Raw genomic sequence first — 26,843 nt, forward strand, 5'->3', positions numbered from 1 at the left:
CCTACAAAAGCAATGGTAGGATAACCAAGCTCTTTGTAGCAGTGGGGTAACCCACTTACGGAAAATGCAAAGGGTAACCTCTGGGACACCTTTTTGTCTGGTATATTTACTTTGAACCTCAACATGATGGACATGGATTGGATAGCAGTCTGAATTCATCATGGAATGGATACAAGATTCTGATGAAGCCCAGTTACTGGGTGAAACATGTTGATGACAGCGAGGTAAGTGTTTGGCGGCAAACCACCTCTGTTCACAAGTTCCCACCAGCAACCCAGCTTAGCACGAAAACGGTGAGACTTATTCCCATTCATCCTTGCGAGGACTGTACACCACATCAGTGCGTCAACTGCTATTCACCACAATAGAGGTGTTGTCTTCACTCCTGGGACACTGATTATATATATATGGAACATTTCCATTGGAGACAAATGTCTGAGTACGGGGAATTTTTTCGCACTCCAATTTCTTTTAATAAAGACAAAGGGAGAGTGAAACGCCCAGAGGTGTATCTTACCCTTTAATCAATTACAATTTTTTGCACTGTCTGTTTTATGTTTGTTTGTTATATCTGTATATTTTTAGACCACTATATACTGGTATATTTCAATTGCACACCTTGTGATATCTTTCTAATAAATTGTTATATTTTGCATCTACTAATTGTAGTTTGAAATCTATATATATACACATATATATTCTGCATTATAGGTGAAGTGCCAGGGGAGAACCTCCTTTTGTTCTTTCTCAACATTATATTAGGGAAAGTTAATCCCTATTAACCCCAAAGCTAGCATCCTACAGAATATACAGGTGTAGCGCAGCCTTCAACACATCTTTTCAAGGTGCTGGAAAAACTCATGAAAGATTCTAGTAGATGTTGACTTGATAACATCATGCTATAGCATCTACCTGCTTCTTTGTTTGCTGCACATTCATGCTGTTAGTCTCTTGTTCCAGGGTCAGAACTATGGGAGACAATGGAGGTGCCTGCCGCTGGGCTCCAGCTCTGAAGGGGCAGTTCCTCCATTGTCCACAACATATTCACCCCACTTAGGGCTGTTACTATGTACCTGGAGTGTAACATCACGGCAGACCAATACATGGCACCCCTTCCCGGGCACCTGAGAAGCTACCATACACTAGTGGAGAGCTCCATGTCAGACCATCAGCTGCCGCCTCCGTCTATCTTTAGCCTGTCTGCATGCGAATTGCTACATTACAGTGACGAGGGGGGGCACCAAATTATAACTTGCCTCCGGGCGTCTGGGATGAACTTACACCACTGTCTTGTTCCACCACATCCCAAAGTTGCTCTGTTGAATTGAGATCTAGTGATTGTGAAAATCACTGAAATACACTTATATTGTGACATGCCATGATATCTGCTGGAAGTAACAATTTGAAGATGGTTAGACTGTGGGTGTGGCCACATGTCATCACCAATACTCAGCTAGGCTGTGTGATTTAAATGATGCTCATTTGGGATTAAGTGGCCTAATGTGTGCTTAGAAAACATTCTCCACATCAATACAGGTTGAGTCTCCCATATCCAAAATGCTTGGGACCAGGGGTGTTTTGGATAACGGAATATTCTGTATTTTGGAATAATTGCATACTATAATGAAATATCTTGGGAATAGGACTCAACTATACACACATAATGCATTTATGTGTTATATACACTTTATACACACAGCCTGCAGGTCATTTTATACGAAATTTTAAATTATTTAAAACAAAGTTTGTGTACAGAAATGAAATACATTTTATGTTTCATATACACCTTATACACATAGCCTGAAGGTCATTTTATACAATATTTTTAATAATTTATGACTTAGACAAAGTTTGCATATATTGAGTCATCAAAAATCAAAGGTTTCATTACCTCAGTCATGCCACAAAAAATCCGTATTTCGGAATATTCCATATTTCAGAATATTTGGATATGGGAGACTCAACCTGTACACCACCACCACCACCACCAGCTGAACCATTGACACAAGGCAAGACAAATCCATGGATTCATGTTTTGTACGCCAAATTCTGACCACGACTTTTGAATGTTGCAGCAGAAATTGTGATCGTCAGACCTGGAAGCATTTTTCCAAACCCAGTTGTACAGTTCGGGTGAGCCTGGGTTTACTGCAGCCTCAGTTTCCTATTTGTCAGGAGTGGGAACCTGTGTGGTGTTCTGCTGCTGAAGATCATCCACCAGAAGGTTTTGTTTGCTGTACATTCAGAGATGATTATCTGCATATCACTGTTATAGCTTGCCTTCCTACCAACTTGAATCATTCTGCCCATTCTACTCTGACCTCTCTCATTAACAAGACAATTTTGTCCACAGAACTTCCATTCACTGGATTTTATTATTTTTTTTTGCACATCATTTTCTTTAACTGCTAGAAGATGTTGAAAAACACGTGAGATCAGCATTTTCTTAGATACTCACACCGTTCACTCTGGACCCAAAAAACATACCACTGTCAAAGTCACTTATCTCCTGCATTTTGGTGTTTCATCTGAGAACAACTGAACCTCTTGACCATGTGCGCATACTGCTTGATTGGCTGATTACATATTTGCATTAACAAGCAGCTTTACAGGTGTACCTCATAAAGTAGCCATAGAGTGTGTGTAGATAGATAGATAGATAGATATATAATAGATATTTGAATATATTTTATGTTACTAAAGAAAGCACTCACAGTTCAACAGTCGAAAGCATAGTTCCCAGGTGCATTTTGGGGTGATGTACAATAAGGTACAGAAGTTCACTTCTGGGTCAAAACTTTCCAGGCAAATCTTTTATCGACTCACTGTTCCTAATGTACAGTCTTAACTGTTAACATCTCACTTCCGTTTTCCATGGCATTATATAAAGATAAAACTGGAGGCAGAAAAGGGCTTCCTGTTCTATAAAGTTGATTACAGCTGAAGCACCAGTCGGAACTGGTAGAATGTGCTATAGTTTTGGTCTGTTCTTTATTAAAATATAATATATAATGAAATATGCCACATAGTGTTGTATGTTCTCAGTTGGTCTAAGGAGGTACAGAACTTTGCTAATACCATTGTGGAAATGAGAGTTTACCTTCTGTATATTTTCTTTACATTAATATGTTGTTTTTATTATTATTTATCATTAATAATAATAATAATAATAATACATTTCCTTTTTTACTGGTGGACTTGTCCCATCAATCTATTTATCCAATAAAACCATGGGATATGAGCTGTTGAGGCATAAATAACACTTATGGTAATAATTTATTTAAAATGCATTTTATAAGGCAACACAAATAGTAAATTCATCACTGACTGTACTGTTTGGAATTGCAGCAATATTGGTGGTAATATTCTGTTTTGTGACAAGGCCACAACATATTTATACCTTCTGGACATACTCTTCGTCACCAGTGCCACTACTGTACTTTTCCAATTAGTTGTATCATATTTCCCATACTTTTTTCTTTATACATACTATCACTGGGTGAAATAATCAGACATCATGGCCTGATCTATTACTGCTATGCAAATGATACACAACTATACCTGTTTTTTGCTTCAGCTACTGTGAACCCAATACCAATTGTAAATGGCTGACTAAATGACTTCCAGGAGTGGATGATTGTGAAAAAAAGCCTCTGGTGCTTAGTTCTATAAAATTAGAAACATTCAAATGTAAGTGTCAGCGCAGCAAGTAATGTGTCATGGCTGCCGACACTTGAGACTCCTGGGAGGAGGCAGGCCTACTAGGCACAATAAACTGGGGTGGCTTTAGGAATGACCACAGGATAAATATAATAGTAACGTCTCACATAAAGGCCTTCATTCAGAGGCGGTCATACGGTCTACGACCGCACGGCCGCCTCGATGTTTGTCAAGTGCGCATGCGCACGAGGGAGCCGGCTCCTTCGTGCGCATACGTGAGACCCGCTACGACCGACAGCGCCGGTCATAGCGGGTCTCTTTCCAAAGGGGGCGAGCTGTCGATGTTGATTGACAGCTCGCACCATTTGGAAGGCGGGCCGGGGGGGTGGCAGCCCAAACGGAGGCGTTCCCATGGGAACACCTACCGTTTGGGGGAGGCCCCACTGACATCACTAGTGATGTCAGTGGAGAGCTTCCGGCTCTGACAGAGCCAGAAGCTCTCCGGGGCTTACGACAAGTGAGACCCTACCCTAGGGTCTTGTTGCAAGCCCCGATGGTCGCGATGGTCTCTGACCATCGCGACCATCACCCTAGCGGTCGTTAGAGCTGTGGGTGTAAACCCACAGCTTAATGACCGAAACAGAGGCGGGCGGTCAGGATGCAAGCGACCGCCCAGTTTCTGAGCGACCGCTTGCATCCTCCGACCGCCTCTGAATGAGGCCCAAAGTCTCAACAACACTGAGGTTCACATAAGCAATAATGAGTATAGGAGAAAACCCCCCATATAGTCTTTAACACAGAAAAGTAATATGGTAGGGGACCCCGAGTCTAGTATGAGGCTAACACCTCAGGATGGTATAGAGAAGCTTCACGTGGGTGGAACCCAGTAGTGATGGAGATCCGGAACAGAGTGAGCCCTGTGTTGCGGTGAAAGATGGAGCAGGGTTGAGCCCTGTGAAGCGATGAGATTGGAGCAGGGTTGACCCCTGTGAAGCAGTGAGGTCGGAGCAGGTTTGAGCCTTGTGATGTATTGAGGTCGGAGCAGGGTTGAGCCCTGTGATGCAATAAGGTTGAAGCAGGGTTGAGCACTGTAAAGCAGACTGGTCCCGGAACAGGGTTGAGCCCTGCGATGTAACTAGAATCCGGAGCAGGGTTGAGCCCCGTAATGCAATGAAAGTTGAAGCAGGGTTGAGCCCTGTGAAGCGGTGTGGTTTCCGGAACTGGGTTGAGCCCTGCGGTGTGACTAGGTTCCGGAACGGGGTTGAGCCCCGCAATGCGGTGATGAAAACTGTAACGGTGCAGTTGACAACTGTAACGAAGATGGATATGATGTCCACAGGAGTGAAAGGCAAATAGGCCAAGTAAATAGTGCAGCAAAAGGTGAAACCACAGCAGTGGAGCAGAAAGCAATACTTAGGCACTGGCTATGCTGAGCTCTGTAGTGCGGCTGGTAACTGGCATCAGAAGTTTAGCTGGAACATGAGCGGAGATGTAGCAAAGTCCACAGCAACGCACAGGCACAGCAGGGATCTGGCAGGAGTCCAAGAAAGACCTGAAAGTAACGTTGCACAGACACTGAGACACAGTTAGTAACAGGCTTTATACTAGAGGTCTGTGATCCATAGGAAGTTTCATAACATGTGACCCAAATGGAATCAGGTTTGAAATAATGAGCAATCTAGGAATCCCACAACCTGACAACACCTTGGAAACAGATGATAACTTTAATTCTCTATTCCCTGTTTGTGAAGAACGCCAGTAAGCAGGATATCTCCTCCAATGACCACAAAGGAACTTTGGAAAAAGTAATCTATCTTTATGTACTGAAATAGTCGCAGTCCTGAAAGAATGTAGCAGCACTTACCCATGTGTGTTGTGTCATTTTATATATCTACTGTGTCTATATATTTATACACATATATATTTATATATATATATATATATATATATATATATATGGAACCCCCCATTACAACAAATCCCAAATAATAATTTATAGCTTTTTAATATAATATTTAGACATCACCTGTCATTCACCTGCCATCCAGAGCCATGGAAGAGAGGAATTCAATGAGTCACTCAAAGACTCTTGGGAACTGCTGGGAGGAGATATGCGCCGCAGCAGCTCCCCTGGACACTCAGGCATCTCTGTCTCTGTGGCTATCTCTCTGGGCTGTTAGAAGCTCAGGACGGGATGCCGCCGGTCTATATCCCGACAGCAGAAGCCCGACAAGGGACTTAAGATAGACTTCGAAATACAGACGCCTATCTTAATCCCGGAGCCAGAATGCCGACACAGTATTATGTTTATAGCTCTTTAAGCAAGGTGGTGGGACTCGACTAGTGGGAAGTGTAGATGGAATAGTGCCATGCAGGATAATGACTTCAACTCGATGTTTGGAGATACAGGCAATGTACTCACTAACTTTCCCTATTCCTATCTGTCTTTCTGGCAGTTGTCGCGTCCTTGATACTTTGGCGTTCGTCTCCCTCCCACCGGCGTTTGTCCGGAGTACCAGAAGTGGTATGGTACTTCCGGGTTTGACGGATGTCTCAGATCCCAGTATCCACGCGTTTCGTGCTGGCATGCACTTTGTCAAGGATAAGCTTTCCTGTTTGTAGTCCATATTTATAGGCAGTCTTCAAACAAGGCTTTATTTAAAAAAATAGTTAAAAAGGAAGTCCTCTGCCGGATCTTACATAAAAAGGTGGCATAATGTGAACTTTGGACACTACGTTGTGGCATAAAAGTACTGTGGCATTGTCTTGCATAATGAGAAATGCTTTGGGGGTCCCTTGAAAATGTTGCTATGGGCCTACAAAGTTCTTGTTATGGACCTGCTCTAGGGCCTATAATTACACCACAGATTGATACCTATACTTAATGAGCATGTATTAGCCTGTTTAGCCATGTGCAAGACTGTTTGTACATGTTTCAATAGTGTTTTAAAGTAAATATTTCAAAATAGCAATTGAATGGTGAATGGCGACCCTAGAATGCAGTCTCTGAATGACAAACACGAGTCAAAAATTTTAATTCAAAGCAGTTAGTAAAATTGCCACAGGTACCTGGTGTAAAGCCGGATTCATAACACAAAGCTGCATTATACAAGGTGTTTCACTTGCTATTGGACCCAAAGTTTTTCTTATAACTTTTAAAGTAATTGATGTAATTTACTGTAATTTGACACACCCTCACCTCGTGTCTGTGTGTTACGTGCCGATATGAACTAGTGCAAAGCTGAACATTGCTTATTTATTGTCCAGATCTACTGTAGTCGATAAAGGTTCATATCGGCACATAACAATGAATGTGGACACCCCAGTACACAACACCACTGTCAGAAACAGGAATACCTACTAACTAGCAATGGTGCTCCAGAGGTGGGGCTGCACCGCAGTCCAAAATACAAATAGGTGAACCACATCAGCTGGCATCCTCACTGACATCCTTACCGGCATCCTCACTGGCAGTTGGTGTGGCTCCCCTATTTGAATTTTGGACTGCCCTACTAACTAGGGTGGTGAACTGCTGGCCTTCAATTCAGGCATGCGTGAACAGCTGGCCTGGATGCTAATGGCGAACACTTTTATCACTCTCTATGACTTCCTCATGTTTCTCATAGACCAAGATATGTATGTGTCACATTTCACTAAATTATGTCAATTACTTTAAAAGTTATAAGAAAAACTAAGGGGCCAATAGTGAGTGAAACACCCTGTGTAAGCCTTGTAATGCCTATAGGAAGCTGATATGATTAATATATTGCATACATTTGATACTATCGATAAGAATCAGATCAATGGAGCTCTGATGTGTTTCTTTATAACTTCTTATTATGGTAGTATATTGCATTAACACACAAACATTTTACTGGCTTATTCTTTCTGTCTTTTAACCATTTGTCTAGGTTTTAAAGATGTGTTTATATAACTCTTACAGTAGTTCACTCAATTACCCGTTTCATTTATATTGCAGTTTTCATCATTTAAATTACATAATTTTTTACTTTGTCACACTTTATTACGCTATGCTTTTTTACCTTAATTCTCAGTCAATGCTGATCAGTAAACCTTCACTTTTTATCCCAGAGAGAAAAAGGTATTTCGAAGCTGGATAATTGGCTGAGACAAGATCAGTTTAAAATTGAATCGCGGCGACGCCATCTTGCGACTGGCCACAAGACGCCATCTTGGAAATGAAATTGCAAGACGCCATTTTGCGAATGGCCGCCCCAGCGCCATTTTAGATTACCTCATAATTAAGTACATATGGCGAGATTACTATTAGCACCATGCGATTGCATCTTTCATCATTTCTCATATACACAGTAATACGCACAATTGCGCTGTTAACTAGTCGCATATTAGCGAATGCATAAGATCCTATATGAAAACACCGTTTAGTAGCTAAATGCGCACGCATCTGTCCCCAGTTAACTAGCGTCTTTATATCAAACCCCGCATACCCACACATTACATATTCACATACACATATTCACCTTAAGCCTTAAGGTATAAGATTTAAGTTTGTTAATTTAGTATAAATGCTATGAAATAAAGATTTGGTTTTGTACTGATGCGTACTCTTTCCACAGTATTCCGGTATTATCGGTATGGAGATCGCATCATACATTCTCAACTTATGGACCGCAGAGACTTCAAGCAACAAAATGTATATGATATGAATAACTGTTAGGATGTTGCATGTGGTGGGAATCTAGGCACCCTCAGTTGTTGGAGGCTGGGTTGTGTCTATTTGAATCAGCCTGTTAAATGCTCTGTAACAGATGTATCCCTCTTGGGAACCAATAGCATCAGCAACAAACTTCCCTATTGTTTTGTGTATTCCTGGGGGATATAAATATGTGTGCTCCAACACTGGGTTTTTAGTCTTCGTGCTGAATGCTGATAGATGAGGGGTTTCTTGCTGATGCCAAACATCTGGTCCGGAAGCGATGCGTATGTATACTGTACTTGGGTCTGTATAATTCCTTTGCGCCGAATTGTGTCTGGATCAATAGCGTGTAACTGACTGTACTTTTACTTGAATAATACTTGTGCTTTGGAACCACAGATTCCAGGTCTTAAGTCTTATTTACTGTATGACTGCGTACGCAAATTAGCGTCATCCTTAGAAGGTATAAGCAGGATATTAGAAGGTATAGGAAGGAGTGTATAGAGGTTCTGATCCAGTATCGTTAGGTAGTTACTGTAGGACTTCCTACATATTCAGAATATTCTGAACTGATAGTGGGGGAGATGTACTAAATGATAAATTGGAGAGTAATAAACGACCAGCCACTAAGATCCTAGCTGTGTTTTAAAAAACGACAGGAGCTGATTGGTTGGTAGTCTATCACTCTCCAATTTATCACTTTCCAGAACTTAGTACATCTGCCCCAATGTTACATATGTCATTTTCTCTAACCCCACAGTTCCTTGAAGCTCACAGTCCTTGAACTGTCATTAAACTGGGCATGTTGAACCATAAAAATCACAGTGATCTCAATATTAAATAATAACTGTTCACAACAAACTTCCTTCTGACGTATTTATTCAGTGATTTGAGGTTTCATAAGGTGAAAAACGGAAATCGCCAGGCAAACACTAACTCACAACAGTAATCTATTGCAATATTACATTTGTGCTGATAGACTCATTTAAAAAAAGACTAAGAGCGGTATCCAATTAGCCCTAAACATTGTTCGGGCGCTAATTGATCCCCGTGATCGTCAAAAAACTGAGTTTCGACGATTATCCCCGATATGCTGATTTTTTTTTTCACCGTATCCTATTATTGCAGTCGTAATAATAGGATAGTTCTCCCAAAAACACATAGGTGCCGCGATAAGCTTGCGGATCTATGTGTTTTCACCTTTTTTCAGGTGAAAAAACTGCAATTATCGTGGATTCTTTTTTGGGACACATCAGGTCCAGAAAACCACCCTTGATAAGTGCCAGTGTAAGGCCGATTTCAGGGCTAATTGGATAGCCCCGGGCAAGGTAATTAGCCGTGGTAAATTACCACGGCTAATTGGGTACCCCCTCATATGCGAATATAAGAGTCTTCCATAGATTTATACTTTAAAGTTTGCACCCAGCATGGTATGTAAGTGCCAATACTGATGACGGCTGCAGACAAGAAAAAAAAACAGTGGGTGTTGTGACCATATGCTTGGGTATGGACGGATACTCGCGTAGATGGACAGACAGTAGCGTTAGCATAGCATAGTAAATCTGTTTGCCACTGAATTCTGCACTTGCAGCCGCTTTGTGCCTGACTCTAAATCAGGCCCATTATATTTTCTGCTATTTGAAGCATGACCCTGAGGGGTAAATTTACTAAGAATCGAGTTTGGGTGAGATTGCAATCTCAGGTGAGATGAGGCATGTTTTTCAAATCGAAAATGTACTAAAGGCAAAGTCGGGTGAGTTACAGAGAGATTTCTCTCATCTCACTTGCAAAACTTGGGAGAGCTAGCAAACTCGAATCTTCTCACCATCGGCCAAACTTTGAAGTAATTTTCACCTAAAAGATACAGCTCGCAAATTTACCAAGAATCGGGATGACAATCTCTGGTGAGATATCTGCAAACTCTCTGTCAAATTTAGACACTCACCTCCAGAGCTGCGAGTTTGGCTGAAACATACACAAATCATTGTATTTTGTGTATGTTTTTTTTTTGTAACTTGTTAAAAATATTTTTAATTATTTGAAAAAAATGATGTGAGGTCCCCCCCAAAAAGACTAACCAGCCCCAGACTTGCCAGCCTGTCCTGGTTCTTAAAATTACAGAGGAAAAATGTGTAGGGTTCCACTGTAATTTAAGAACCAGCAACAGGCAGCAGGGCCAGACCTGGTTTTAAATATATGGTGAAAAAATTTGTGTGAGGTTCACCATATATTTAAAACCAGCTCAGGACCCTTTCTAGCGGGGGACTGATGCCACAGCCAGGGGCGCCCTTTCACCAGGCCCCCCAGCTGCAGCATCAGCCCTGACCACTAGTCAGCCCAGGCCAGGGATCCCTGAGGAGTTGGTGACCCCTCCAATAAAGGGGTCCCCCTCTCCAGGGCACCCCTGGCCTAGGCTGATAGCCCAGGGCTATCCCCGCCACCCATGGGCGGTGGGTGGCGGGTTGATACTGTAGGTATCCCTGTAATTTTAAGAACCAGGACTGGCTGGCAAGTCCGGGGCTGGTTAGTCTTTTGGGGGTACCTCACCTCATTTTTAAAAATAAAATGTAACCCTTTTTTACAGGTCCTAACACACAAGCAGCAAGCACATATCTCACTGATATGTGCAGGCTGCTAGCTCGGGAGAGATTTGCAGAGAGAAAACACTGCAATCTCGGGTGAGTAATCTCATCTTTACTTGCAACTCGGGGGAGATATCTTGATCTGCATCACCATCGGCAATCTCACTTTCAGCTAAACTCACTTCTTAGTAAATTTCCGAGTAGAAAAACGGGAAAATCACCCGAGATTTGGGGATGCAAATCGAGGTTAAGAAGTACTAAACTCAACCTATCTCGATTCTTAGTAAATTTACCCCTGAGAGTGATGTTTATTATGTTTTTATTGATGTTTTCATTTCTTTTTTTTTCTTCAATTAGTAAAACAATTTCTGCGGTATCTGAGTACTGTGCCTTTTTTTTATTATCATGGCACCACTAAAGAAACACAAGATTTCAATTATTTTGTATTATGTCCCTTTTGTTTGTAGTAGAAATTAGCTGTTTTCCATTAGGAGCAGCTGCGTTCTTGTCATTTGGTACATCATTGCTGGTCTGGACTCTTATATGTGTGGTAGCATTATAAATTATAAATATACAACATGAGCAAAAAACAGAGTAAGTACACAATCATATACATACATCTTTTACATAACTCAGAGCACGTTCACATGATGTAGACAACAGAAGTGCAGACATGAAATAGGAGGTAGAGAGAGACCTGCTCGTGAGAGCTTGAGTCTAGCGGTAGAAGGCAAAGCTAAAACAATAGCTGCTAACTGGACGTGTGGAGTGGAAGTGTCATATAGAGGACCTGACTCAGATTTGGATGCAATTTAGGTTAAAGTGCAAATGTACAATGTGCACAGGAAAATAATTGCTACCTATGCCGAGTTGAAAATAACAGGAGCAGATGTACAAGGACTATGAAAGGAGTTGTGGCTTCACTGTGAGTACAAAGGATGCTCAAAAACACAGGGTCTGATTCAGAGTTGCATGCTTTTAACACTGCTGCTACGTCTAGATGCTAATATATGTAAATAGACGCCTCGTGCCAACTTGGAACATTGGTCATCTTTAGGTTACTCAGGATGGACGGTGTTTTCACATACAGCAGCTGAAGCCAGTGAAGCTGCATACAAGAATGCAGCCACTGGCTTAAACACGCCCAGAAAACGGGACCAACACAGAGCCATTTTTTGGGATGCTGCCTAACACTGCCCCGTTCTGCCCCGCAAATGGCCGCAGCCTGTCAATCACCTGGTTTGCATACAATTCTGAATCAGCCCCACAGTACACAATTCATACACATTACATTAAGTGGCCATAAAGTGTAGATAGTAACTACCCAGGTTGCATACAGCCTGTTAAAAGCAAAGTGACACAATTTACAAGTATAACAGTTTTCTTTTTTTTAAAGTCCACAATAATGAACGTAATGGCAGCCTTCCTGTTCCCAAACTGAGCAGGCAATGTGCATTATTTTTTAAAAATCAGTGTTCAGTACACTGTAATCCTGCTATTAGATCTCAGCTGCAGCAGTTAAAATATATTTGCATAACTGGGTGTGCTTTGAATACCTTTGGCGAATCAGGCGCAGCCAGTTGCCATCATCAGCTCGCCACTTGCATCAGCGGTTGAAAACCTGCAAGTCATTACACGCCAAATAGATGCATTTTCACCTAAGTGGCAATCTTATGACATTTACTTTGGCCAAACCTCTTCCATCCCTTGATGCAGGGAGTCATAAGCGCAAAATTCAGTGGTGTAGCTGTGGAAAAAGACATGCATCACAAATTGACACTTATACGCAGTGAGTGATTTGATGGAGGAAAATAAATCTGTAATTTCCATTTATGTCCAACTGTTGACGAGTTCCAGGGTGGGCAGAGGGAGTCATTTCAGAAGGTGGTATAATAGGACAAAGTGAAAAGGTGGGTTTGAGAGAGCTCTTTAAAGATTGAAGATTGGTAGGAAGGGGAAGGGAGTTCCATAAGTGAGGAGCAGCATTGGAGATTTTTTTAAGTGAGGGGTAGTTATCAGAGGTGAGGAGAGGCATAAATCAGAGGCAGAGCAAAGAGGTGACCCAGGAGCTTCTCTCATGACTAGGTCAGAGATATAGGAAGGAGAAATGTTGGTTAGAGCTTTGTAAGTGAGGGTGAGCAGCTTTAATTGTATTCTGTAGGAAATAGAGAGCCATTCTAGAGCTTTATAGAGTGTTGCTGCTGATATTGTGCTGCAGGTGAGGAAGATTAGTCTTGCTGCAGCATGCAAGACAGATTGAGGAGAGGGAGGCTAGGTGGGGGAGACCAGATATCAGACAATTGCAGTAGTCAAGACATGAGATGATAAGAGTGTGGATGATGGTTTTTGCGACGTTTCTAGTGAGAAAAGGGATATAGTCTGGCAATGTTTTGAAGTATATTGGGGCCTATGCATCATCTTTAAATGGACCGGTAACCATGCAGAAGTGCTAATTTCCAAATTTTTAAGTTACCGGGCCATTCATCATCAGGGGTCCGAAAAAGGACCCCTGATATTCAGCAAACTTGCTTCCGAGAACAAGCACCATCTTCAGACGGTGCTTGTTCTTGGATCCCCGCTTCTTCCTATGGGAAGGAGTACCAATCGGATCCCTCCGCCGCCTCCTCACTACCTCCCCGGTGGCTGTGCACATGGGTGACCTCGGAACATGCTCGCGTAGCCGGGCCGATGGGGAGGAGGTAAGTAACGCAGCTACATCTGTAGCTGTGATTCTAACTGAGGGGACAGCTGCTTTTCAGACCAGCTGTCCCCGCAACGGAACAATGATGAATTGCTCCGGTGTAATCTATCCCCCGCTGCAAGTTGGATACTTAAGTATCCCTCGCAGTGAGTTCAATACTTCATCATCGGAGGCCATCCGATGATGAATAGGCCCCTTTGTGAGACATGTGATGTGAGGAGTGAAGCTGAGCACAGAGTCGATGATGGGAAACAGGAATGAGTGATTTTATCCACAGTGAGAGATGAGAGGAGAGTAAGTTACACTCATACATGCCTACCCTCCCGGTTTTCGTGGGAGGCTCCAGATTTTTCGGGTAACCCCCCGCACCCCCAGAAGGGTAGGCATCTCTCCCGCATTCTGCCCACTTCCTAGTGAAGTGGGAAGAATGAGGAGAATATCCGTAGCGATTGTGGGTCTCCGTGAAGGGGGCGGGGCTTAAGACGTGATTCTGCATGAATTACAGGATTTTGCCCCGCCCCCTATGTAAATGTTACCCAATTGCGGCAATTTTAGCACTCCTGTTCTTGCGGCAGCGAGACCCTACCGCAGGGTCTCGTTGCAAGCCCGATGGTCGCGATGGTCTTGACCATCGCGACCATCATTTTGGCCGCTCGCTATAGCTGTGGGTGGTCACCCACAGCTATGCGAGCGGCCAGGAGGCCGCTCCAAAAAGGAGCAGGGACGGCCCTGATTCAGAGCGTGCGCTCTGTCAGAGTGTCCGGCTCTGAATCAGGGCCAATGTGCGCGCCACATCCTCTGCGAACATAGAATAGCACGTAGGAGTGCCTTGCATGCAATTGGGCAGCTATTTCTAATGGGAGTGTTGTGGGCATGTATGTACATTTCAGACGGATCTCTTGCACCTTCCAATGACAGCTTGATATTTGAACAGTGAACTGGATAGGTTTGCACTTTCAGATGCACAGATTTGTGACTTAGCTCACATTAGCATATGAAAGTTATCACAATGTGGCTGTAATAGGGAAACGTGTGACTCAGAATCTAGCTCCCAATGTGTATTAGAGGCATGCTTCTTAAAACAGGGAGGATTTATGTCCAAGCAGAAGCTATCCTGAAACATGTCCATACTGTAAATATCCCTTAGTGAGTGAATCAGAGTGTGAGAACTTAGGGGTCAATCCAATTGTTTGCGAAGGGTGCGAGCTGCCGTAGCCATTGCAGTAAAACGTCGGCAATGGCATCTGAACTCATACCCCTTGTGGCCCACTCCGTGCTCGAAATTGCACAATTTTGCTCATAGTCCCATGGGGCTGTGAGCAGTTTTGTGCGAGATCGGACTGCCATAAGTTGCGGCTGTTGCCGTGATGACTTGCATCTGCGAGATCATCGCGGCTAATTGGATTGAGCCCATAATTTCCAGCATTCAGTTGTAAAGTATTTACTAATTAAAAAAAACATGATTTTTTTTTCTTTAATTGGAATTAATGGCAGCTGACCAAAAAAGGTGATGGTTTGAATGTTATTCATATCTAAATGCTTACACAAATTTGAAGATAATGTTGGTGTATTTGGTACTTTATTATTACATGCATGTCTAATTTAATATTCACATGATTTTTTTCCATTATTATTTCAGACTGTAGTTCAGTGGTCGGATATGATTAGTTTGAAAGCCAGAATGCCAAACTATGGGTTACCCAGGTATCAGTGGCTGACTAATGCGTGGAATTTCTTTCAAAGAGAGGTAAGCCTTACTGGGCTTTATTAATGGATGATTCTGGGTGTTTTCTATGTGGTGTTCCCTAATAAATTCCTACTCTTATGCTTTGACTCCAGGAGCAGCAATCTCCCACAGGAGTCCTGTTCCAATTCTTACTATTAGTGGTTCTGTACTGTATAAAGTGCATTAGTTCTGCCTGTACTAATGGACCATTTCTAGAACAAGAGTACACATTTAGGGCCTGATTCAGAGATGTATGCAATGTTGATATTTTCGCACTTGAACAATTATCAGTGAACTGCGCATGCATAAACGTCACACTGTGTCTGCATCAAAGGTACATTACCATAGTCACATGCAGCAATTTTTTACTTGCAGTGTGATTGACAGCTTGGGAGTGTTTGTGGGTGGCAATGGGAAGGGGGGAAGGGTTTGCAACTCAAACGCAGGAGTGTCCTGACTGTTTTCAGGGCATGTCTTAGCCTGCAACTGTGATTCACAGTAAAAATGTCTCTGGCAACTCAGTTCCCGTGGCCATTCTGTACAACCATAGGGTGACTTGGATGGCTGATTAGTGACTAATCTGAAGCCAACGTAGTCACAGGATTTGCAAGACCACTAGGGGCATCTCAATACAAATCCTGGCTGCGGAAATATTTATCGCACAGCCACTGTGTACAAATATACAGCTGTGATGGCATTAGTGTACATTTCTCAATCAGGCCCATAGTCACACACATGTACACATAGATACATAGTCACACACATATACACATAGATACATAGTCACACACATACACATAGATACATAGTCACACACATATACTGTTATCATACATACAGTCACACACTAATACTGTACATTATATAGACAATATAGTGTCCCCCCTTCCTCTTACCTTACAACATCATGTGGCAAGTGGCACTGACTGTACAATGCTGTGTAGCAATGCCTCCATGCTCAGACTGCACATTCCTTCTCCTTTTCATTTTCTCTCTAGCTCGCAGTGTAGTCTTGCAGTGCACTTCTGCTCTGCAGCTGTTATAAAAGGCTGGGAATACCTATGCATTTGCCCCCTATGTCCCCCTGCCCCCCTTTAATCTGGCTCTGGTCTATATAAGTATTAAAATATTAATGCATTTATCACAAGCATCAACATTTTGTATCAATGACAGTGCACTCTATTCACTAAAGCAGCCTTATCTAAAGCCAAGATAAAGAACATAGAATCTTGTAAGCGCCATCTGTAGTGTGTCTGGCAAGGACATTTAGTATTTTCAATATGTATCTCCACAATTACCACATAAGGAAGTGCACAAGGAAAAGATGTCAAAATTCAAATATATGCTTGAGCACCGGAAACAAAAAAAACTATACTGTGTCTATCATTCTGCTGGCCTTGTCATGGTGTTATAGAAATCCATTGTTTTACAGATTTCCTGTTAATTTAAGCATTTCCTGTTCCTTCATTGATTTGTCTGGTTCAGAATAGTATAAACTAAATCTGTATTCACCTGTTTTCTAAAATGTTTTTCTTACGTTCTGACATTTTGTACGTATGAGTTTTTGTGTGCTGTATTTATGATATCATGTATTTATGAAAGTCCATATACTCTATGTTAAATAACATGTTCATCAACTTTATGGGCCTGATGCAGAAGGAGTACTACTGACATCAGTTAATGCAGTGTACTATAATTACAGTACTTCACTGTGCTCATGCCCAGAATAGTGTGCAGATACGTATTTACCATTTATGATTTGCATCATTCTTCCATTTAACCACTTAAATCTTTCAAAAATGCTTTAGAAATTGTCCTTTTTTATTACATAATTAGGTCAAAACCATGTATTTAAAAGCATATTTAAAACTATTTTAGTAAAAAAAAACCCTCCTAATTAGGCGGTGTCTAGCACCACTCTGTAGCATGTATTGTATTGTATGTATTGGCCATAGATCCCGATATAAACTTTATACCCCTACCACAAAGGCCATAGATTGCAGATTCATCCCCTACCGCAGAGGAACATGTAACGTGTAACTCAGACAGTCCCCTCTGAGTATGAAGTAGCAGAGAAGCTGATGATCACACATCAACCCCTCTGTGTGTACAAAGTGGTGATCAGAGGGGAACTACAGTTGCCCCCCAGTCACTCTGAACCACTAAGCTACTGAGCCGGGCGCCGCGAGCGGACAGCCGCGGAGAGGGAGGGTTAGGTTTAGGGCTCCCGGGGGGGACTTAGGGTTAGGCACCCTCCCCGGGAGGGTGAGGGTTAGGCTAGGGGGAGGGAGGGTTAGGGTTAGGCACCCCCGGGGGGGACTTAGGTTTAGGCAGCGGGGAAGGGGGTGGTTAGGGTTAGGCACTTAGAGGGGGGATTAGGGTTAGGCACTTGGGGGGGAAGTTAGGGTTAGGCACCCCTAAGGAGGGTTAGGGTTAGGGGGGTTAGGTTAGTAGATACTCACCTATCCACGATCGGGATTTCCAGCGCTGTCGGGCTTCCGCTGCTCCGAACTCTGCTCATGTCGGGCTGCCGCTGACGGGAGTCGAACCGCCGGCGGTATTTCATACCGATTCCGTCAAGTCACATTGAATAGTTGTAATTGCAATGCTTAAGCTGTTGTGTCTGTATTAGACCACAGCTCTTTAGCATTCACATACTTGAAAATGAGAGGTGACTCTCAATGTGTTTCTTTCTGGTAAGTACAGTAAATAAGTAGACATCCACTGACATGATCTTGCATTTTGCTCAGTAACTGTCTTTTAGCAAATGGCACAAGTTATTCAATGTTAATTACATATTTATATAGAGGTAGCACACTTACTGTACTTTAGAATTATGACATGATTGTGCATTTTCAGAACTGAAGTGGACATATCAGATTGCACTGCTTCATAGTGTTCCTATGCTAGGCTGGTGTGTGTAGCAGTGGGCGGCTGTAGTGATAGCCACTCAATCATACTGTCGCTCCAAGTTAAATCTTAAAACTGTAACTTGTCAGATACTAACAATAAAGCTGAAATAAATTGTTCAGTGTTAAGCTTACATAGCCCTACAGGTCTGTAAAAATGGAAAGTATTACCCTTCTGTCATTTCAGACATTTGTTAGGACAATGACTAATGGGATTCAGTATGACTGTGACATCACTGTCCCCTGCCCTCTGTGTACATTCATTTTAATTTCCTGTTATTGCTGTCCTGGGATTAACAGAACAGAATTACCGCAGTATTTGTTAAATAGGCTTCCCCATGCAAAGGGAAGTCATTGCCAGCAAAGACTTACCATCGATAGGGCATACTGTACATGCCAACCCTCAATGAATGTCAGGCAGACTTCATGAAAAAGTAGCAATCTCCCTGACTCCCTGAAGAGTCTAGAAATCTCCCTGATTGTACCTTACCCCCATTAAGTAGCTGTTATATACTTAGAAAATCAGACATATATTCATTCAAATTGGTATAATCAGTGCCATTTCTTTGCATTGGTTTTAAGGCACAATGATCCCTATGGCTACATGCATTTCATATGAAGTTTCTTGTGGCCTATCACTTGTAAAACACGGGATGTGGTCAATATCCTGAATGCGTGGATTCCGGCACTCAAAATCCAGGTGCCAGCATCTCGACCACTGGAATCTCGAAGGTAAGTAGCGGGGTTGGGGGGAGGGTTAGGGTTAGGCACTAAAGGGGGAGGGTTAGCTTTAGGGTGTGGGAAGGGGGGTTAGGTTTAGGCACTAGGGGGGGAGGCTAGGGTCAGGCACAGGGAAGCAGGGCTGTAATTACGGCACCACATGGCAGGGGGCGCTGTTTGGGCCTGTCAATTTTCTGTTTATTATCATTCTCAATTGTAGCTTCTTCTTTTATCACCAGCATCTCCTGGACTTCCCTATCTCTTCCCTGGCCCTTCCCCATGAGGCCATGGCCTTATTTCGGACCTTATGTCCCTATTTGAAAAATAGGTGGGGCGCCAATGCTGTTTCTGGCATAAGGCACCAAAAATCTAGTTATGGCTCTGCGGGGGAGGGAGGGTTAGGGTAGGGAGATGGGGAGGGTTAGAATACTGACTGACAAGTGTCGGTATTCTAACCTTGTCGGGATGCTGGCAGGCGCGCACACAGGGGGGGTTTCTGAGTACCTGGAAACCCCCTTGGCTCAGTGGCGGGCTTGGCCGGGAGGCAGGGTGCTGCTCAATTGCCAAGCTGCCGCTTCCTCAGACAGGTAAGGACCCTGGGCTGCAGATTCCATGCGGACTAACCGTCAGCATGGAATCTGTTGAAAATGCCCTCCAAAAATGGCTACCGCCTAGGAGGAGACAGAAGCTAGAGGTGCTACTTGACCTCCAGTGTCTGTCAGGGAACACAGCTCTGTGTTACCCGGAAATGCCTGGAACGCTGAAGCCGTTGGGAGAAGATGCAGAAAGCTGCATCTTCTCCTGTGTAACCCCTGACAATGAGCATGAAAGCCTTGGCAACGAGTAGGAGACCTCTGGCAATGAGCATGAGACCCCTAACAATGAGCATGAAACCCATGGCAATGAGCATGAGACCCCTGGCAATGAGCATGTAAACCCATAGCATAAAACCCCTGACAATAAGCATGAGACCCCTAGCAATGAGCATGAGACCCCTGGCAACGAGCATGAAACCCCTGATAACGAGCGCGAGACCACTGACAATGAGCGTGAAACCCCTGGCAACGAGCGTGAGACCCCTGATAATGAGCATGGAACCCCTGGCAATGAGCATGAGACCCCTGGCAACAAGCATGTAAACCCATAGCATAAAACCCTTGGCAACGAGCATGAGACCCCTGGCAACGAGCATGAAACCTCTGGCAACGAGCATGAGTCCCCTGGCAATGAGCATGAAACCCCTGGCAATGAGCAGGTTATTGAAAAGTACTTTGAAGCCTTACTATGGGGCATAAAATGGTGTTAGGGGCATAACTGTATGTGGCATAATGTGTAATGGGCATTACTATAAGGAGGAAAAGTTATAATGTAAACTGTCTATGGGGTGTGTAGGCGCATTTTTTAACCGTCCTCACTGGGAGCCAAATTGCCTAGAAACTGGCCTGCATTAGTATTAGCAAAATGCCATGAGGGGGAGGGCGCCAAAAACTGGCAGGTGGCGAGCAAAATGTTAAGTGTACAGTTTCTCCATCTAAACGTGACCTCTGTAGCTGCGGCTCTGAATCTGAGAACGCAGCAGCTGTCACTGATGACCACACGACTCTCCCATAACATGCCCATGAGACACTCTTTTTGCGTTCACTGCAGGTCACCGCCCTGTAACGCTCATCACTCCACCGCTCCATTTGCAATACCATCTGATCTGATCGCACCAGCATCATTGTGTGTACACTCAGGGTAACACATTTGCCGTACTGGCTTTCTGAAGTTCTAGCACATGCACAGTTGCTACAAATCACATTGTGTAAGTTTTATGCCCAGATGCCTTGTTATATACTATTTATATTAAAACACTTGAAGTGCACAATAAAGTGTATATTGCAGGCTTATTATGGTTAGACTTTTTTGTCATTAGCTCTGTAAGCAATTATTTGGAAACCCCCCTTTCAAAATCCTGCGTTTGCCACTGGCCTGCGTCGGGATTTTGACCATCGGGATCCCGAGAGCTGGCATCCTGCACCCATCCCGTAAAACACAATGCATGAGGTACCCCTGAAAAGTATCAGTGTGTTTTCATCAACAAGGAGATCTTTGAGAGCTTTGGGGCTCGCTTACATTTGAATGTAAGTCAGTTTTATGACACGCCTCACAGATGTAGCAGTACACGTCCACGTTACCGTCGCTTTCATGTTCAGGTTTTGCTTTCACAATCTCCCTAAAATGCTTTTTCAAAAGTAGCCATGTATGCCGTAGGGTGATTGCTAGAGGTGCCAACTTTATTCTTTAGAGTCATGCATTAACAAGTCCAAGGGGATATATTTACTAAAGGTCGATTTTAATTGATTTAAAATCAATCAAAATCGTTGAACATCAATGTTGTGTTTCTGGGGCTAAATCACACATTTGCTAATAATTAAAAAAATACAAATCAAAAATTGTCTGTTAGTAAATGTGTTAATTTGCCCCAGAAATACAACATTGATATCGATGGACTGTGATTCAGGGCCCGATTCATTAAGGATTGCTATTGCTAAAGCGTATGCAGATGGGCGATTGTTGCGTACTGCGCCTACGGTTTGATCGCAGTGCGCGTACGCGAAGAGACCACTGCGATCGCACTACGATTACACAGACCACGGAGAGCCATTGCAGAGTGATTGACAGGCAGTGATCGTTTGGGGGTGGTGATGGGGAGTGGTCAGAGAAATGCAGGCATGCCTGTCTGTTTGAACGCCGTTGCTTGGGCATGCATAAATTAGTCAGTGCGATTGCATACGCAGCTTGAGAGCCCACTGTGTGCAAAGAGGTTAGCAATTTCTAAGTCAGGTCAGAGCTGCTGTGATTGTGCATGAGGGGCCGATGGTACTCGATGTTACCAATGTTTATGGTGGTTTGCAAGGTATTACGTATGTGAGATAGCGGTAGTGAGAGGCAGGGGGCGTCTCTATGCTGGCAGTGCGACGGCATTGCGATTGCATTCATTAACATATTTACGCAGCAGACTTGCGTGGGATTACAGAGCTGCGATCGCAATAGCGATATTTAATGAATCAGACCCTGATCAATTTTATATAGATCAAAATCGATTAAAATTGACCTTTAGTAAATGTATCCTGTATGGCAGCAAAGGTCCAAGATGCAGCGAGAGCCCGACGTGGAAGGAAATCCCAATCGTTTGAAAGGTAAGTATGAACTAACCTAACTGAACCCCCTAACCCTCCTTTAGGGTGACTAACCCTAACTTCCCCCCTGTTCCTAACCCTAATCTCCCCTTTTCCCGCTGCCTAAACCTGTCCCCCGGGGGGTGCCTAACCCTAACCTTCCCCCGGGGGTGCCTAACCCTCCCCCTAGCCCCTAGCCTAACCCTAACCTCCAGGGGGGGTGCCTAACCCTAAGTCCCCCGCGGGAACCCTAAACCTAACCCTCCCCCCCTGTGGCTGTCCGCGCTCGTGCCCGGCATCCCTTCGATCGGGATGCCGGGTGCCAGTCTCCCGGCGTGGGTTAGTTAACCCACGCCGGGATTCTGTAGTCTAGATGCCGGCGGTCGGCATAGTGACCGCCGACATCTTAAACGTATACCGTCCAAGATGACTTAGAACACATCTGTATGCAATAAAAGGATCCTCTTGGGAATGAATGGCTGTAAATATCATATGTGGGGATACAGCTGCATGTTTAGCTTTTGCTAGCTTGTTTTAGGTCATGTCTAGATAAAAAGGCAACACACAGTCACGGCATTGGTGTCCACTCAGTGCAATTTCTACCTAAACAGCACAAAAACAAAACATAATCTAAATGGTATAATAATAGCCATTAGTGGAGCTCTGCCTGCCCTTAGGTAGACGGATTTAAGAAATACTGTATTCGTAATACAGTATTTACTATGCTGGCTAATATATAACATGTAACTGTTACACTGGTAATACAGTAGCTGTAGGAATATTAACATTATTACATAAATGCATCCATAGGGGCTAAATTATCAATCTTCTTTTTACTAAAATAATATGAAAACAAATGTTTTCAACCTTTTTTCACATTATCTTCGTTTCACTTAAATGTATCAAAAGGCATTTGGAAGAGATTTAGCAAAATCTCCTCCTAAAATTTGCATCTGATTTGAATCCTGATTGCATTTCCAATACATTAAATTGTGAAATAATATCGGACTCACTAAAGTAACACCATGTTCAGATGGCATTAGCAGAGCTTACCTTCCATTAAGCAGATGGGAGATGGATCTTTGCAGATCCCTCCCCCGTTCTTCCCCACTCATCTATCTTGAGTGTACAGCCATTCTAGTGTCCTGTGTCTGACTCAGAGCTGCAGAGGTCCGTTCTGCATCAATCCCTCGGGACAGCTACATACAAACAAAATATAAACAAAGTATGCTTCCACTTACCGATGCTGCTGTGATTCCTGAGTCTGTCTTCGTCCGTCCGCTGGTGTGATGATGACGTTGACTCAGCCTCAGAGCAGGACAACTCTCCTGACTGTTGCGCATGCCTGGTGTAATACTGCAAATACGAAAGCCTTCACCGGCAGGTAGAGGTTAATCGCCAGGACAGAGCTTTCTCTAAAGCACCCGATTACTGATACAGTCATGCGATATTTAAAAATATTGCATTGCGAGTCCTGGAGAGATTTTCGGATCACAACTGAATTTCATATGCGTATTGTGATAAATGGGCCCCATAGTGGTACCAGAAAGTGAGATCTATACAAATAATAATGTTTCTAAGCAACTGGAATATAAAAAAATATATATTTCTAAAGCGGAGAATGAACATTTCCATTATCTCTAGCCTCTTGTTATTGTCTCCTTATTTATTGTTGTTAGTCTTAATGTGGCATTACATCCTGTTGTTTCAAATTTAAAAGCAATATGTGCAAAATTCTTTCAAACTTTCAAAACACCTTATATTTATTTGTCATTATAGTATCAGTTTTATGCCTGTAAATGGATGAACGCCTATGAACAGACTAATGTAATACCCTTTCATTTATTGTTTGATAAAAAATAAATTATACAAATGGAAATGTTTCTAAAGAAATTAAAAAGCTGAATCGTCACCATCCTATTCATCAATTAATGTTATAATGAAGACCAACCCAATATTTGAGTCAAAATTACAGCTATTCTCTGTGACCAATGTGGTCCTGCAAGTTGGTGCAAAACCATGACCCCATAGCAATAACCTGTGTCTGACTGTAGATGTCACCATTATACATATAATGATTGAGTTCTAGTGTGATCTTGGTCCCTTCACAAACCAACAACCTCTGTGGAATTGGTGGATTATATGCTAAGCAACATACAGGTTCAATGGACTGATTGGAAATAATAAATATTATTAAAATGTCGTATGAATAATGGGGGTAAAGAATAAAATGAAAGGCAATATGAGATACATTATGGTATTGGGTTGTGATGCGGTGTAATAGGCACCAGCTGTATCTCTCAGTGTTGCTAGCGACACTTAGTAATAGCTTAACCAGACTGAATTCATCCAGAAGTTACACAAGGCAAGCTTTGTAGTTCATAGGTTTACCTTTCTATGATGATGTGTTTCAATTAGATGAATATATTTGTTTAATTAGCTACATAGAGTTGTACGCAAACCCAATGGTCTGTCGGTTTTATATGACAGTATATGTCCAACATTAGTGTAATCCCCACAGAGAAGATTAATGATTTTGTAAGAGCACAAAAACATTCACAAATTCAGAACAAAAGTTTTTTTCATGTAAAATTTAACAATCTTTTCTGAAATTAACATATTTTTAAATAGCTCTCTTTCATACACGCCTACTCTCCCGGAAGTTGCAAGAGGCTCATGATTTTTCGTCCAGTCCCCTGCACTCCCTGAAAAGTGGGCAGATATCCTGCATCCTGCCCACTTCCTAGTGAGGTGGGCAGAAATGGGGAGATAATTTTTGAATCAGTAAATAATATTTAGTGAAACAATTCTCATAAATAATGACCCAATAATGCAGATGTGGATTGAACAGTGGTAGATTTTCAGGAATTCAGTGAAAAGTAAAAGAACCATTTTTTGGAGAAAAGGGGAGGCTAAGCTACATGTGTCCTACATTCTGTTGACAGTAAACGGCAAGTGAACAGTTTTGTTTTGGTTGTCCTGCTGTGGTAGGGCCTTAGGCCAAACCAATCCATCTGCATGAAATGTGTGCATTCTCCACATGTGATCCAAATATGACTAAGGTAATTGGTTTCTGATAAATGAGTCCAAGTGTGTGTTTGCGTTCCTGTAATTCTTCCTATAATTTTCTGATTATACAGTGCAACAGAATGTGTTATGGCTTTATAAATAAGAATACTATAACATGGACTCATGGGTAAGAATTTGTTATGGTTACTTGCCTCTTCATTCCTCCTTACTAAATTCATCATTACATTGTAATGTTTTTATGATAATTAATTACAAGTTTGAATAATTGCAATACAAGAAAAAAAACTTTTGTTTTTTGGCAAGCGTATTTAAAAATGTGAATATAAATTGTTTTCTTGTTTACTTCTATCATGGGATTTGCATATTACCTAGTAACGCGTGCTATATGAGTGACTGCCTTATAAATCATAGCATGGTGCCCATATATTAGTCACTAGGCTGTAGTGTTTGTGCTTTCTGCACAAGACATGCTTAATAAATAGGATGCAGAGATCCATTTGCTCTACCAGTCTCTACCCTGATGTATGCCTGTAGATGATTTTGAATCATAAAACAATGAGATACAGATTTTCAATTATAGCACGAGCAGTGTGAGAGCTGAATGTTACCAGTAGAATAATTTACTGACTTGAATTACTTCCAAAGGTTTTAAAATTTGCAGGCATTTCCAGTAATTACAGTAAATTAAACATCGGATTCACAACTTTGACAAATGAAGACATGGTCTATAACTGTAAATTTCAAGATGATTTATCAGGCTTACTAGTAAATAAATATCAGCAACCCATGATGATTAATGGTGCCACAGTGACGCTGGTTCTATTTAGCTTCTGCTCCTGTCTACTACAATGCATGGCTAAAGTGTTCTGTGCGCTATCATTGTGCTTTGATGAGTTTTTGTAGTTGCCATTCTCAAACAACAACTTATTTGTTCATACTCCTTACAAAAAAACTCTTACTAATTACTATTATTACATTGATTTTTGTGAGTTTCACAGGTCAAATGTTAATTTTGTCTCCCATTATGGGATAGTTCTGACAGGTAGACGAAGCAAGCAAATTAGTCTGTGTCTATCTATTTTCATAATAGACCTACGTTTTTGCCTCTCCTTTTAAGTCTGTTCTTATGTTACATGCTTAGAAGTACAAATTATGCTGTATATTAAACTCCACAGTGCCATCTCCTGGATCTGACAGCAGGTAGAGTAATTCATACTGTATATACATTAACTAACTACAAGTCACATTATTTTTCAAATGAAATACAGTAATGAAGGACAGACAAACAACTGCATATAAATTAGGGGTGTGCACCGGACACTTTTCGTGTTTTGTGTTTTGGTTTTGGATCTGGATCTTTCTTCGTGTTTTGGATCTGGATTGGTTTTGCCAAAACCACCCTTCCGTGTTTTGGGTTCTGGGTTTTGTGTTTTGGATCTGGATTTTTTCTTAAAAAATAAAAAAAAAACACTAAAATCACATAAATGAGCCTTTTTTTGTTCCTACGCTATTAATAACCCCAATAACATTAATTTCCACTCATTTCCACTCTATTCTGAACACCTCACACCTCACAATATTGTTTTTAGGCCAAAAGGTTGTACCGAGGAAGCTGGATGACTATGCTAAGCGACACAAGGGGGCGGCACAAACACGTGGCCCATCTAGGAGTGGCA

General features: G+C 42.3%; 1 protein-coding gene across 1 annotated transcript in view; it reads left to right on the forward strand.

Annotated features, from left to right (window-relative positions):
* The window catches only part of TSPAN12 (tetraspanin 12), a 179,599-nt gene that overhangs the window by 102,964 nt on the left and 49,792 nt on the right, over positions 1-26,843 (forward strand). Inside the window, exon 6 of the mRNA XM_088456145.1 lies at positions 15,261-15,368. Within this exon, the coding sequence (XP_088312271.1) occupies positions 15,261-15,368 (108 nt within the window). The remainder of the gene's footprint in view (positions 1-15,260; positions 15,369-26,843) is intronic.

Source organism: Taudactylus pleione, unplaced genomic scaffold (assembly GCF_031769625.1).
Source record: "Taudactylus pleione unplaced genomic scaffold, aTauple2 ptg000041l, whole genome shotgun sequence".
In the NCBI taxonomy this organism is placed as follows: Eukaryota; Metazoa; Chordata; class Amphibia; order Anura; family Myobatrachidae; genus Taudactylus; species Taudactylus pleione.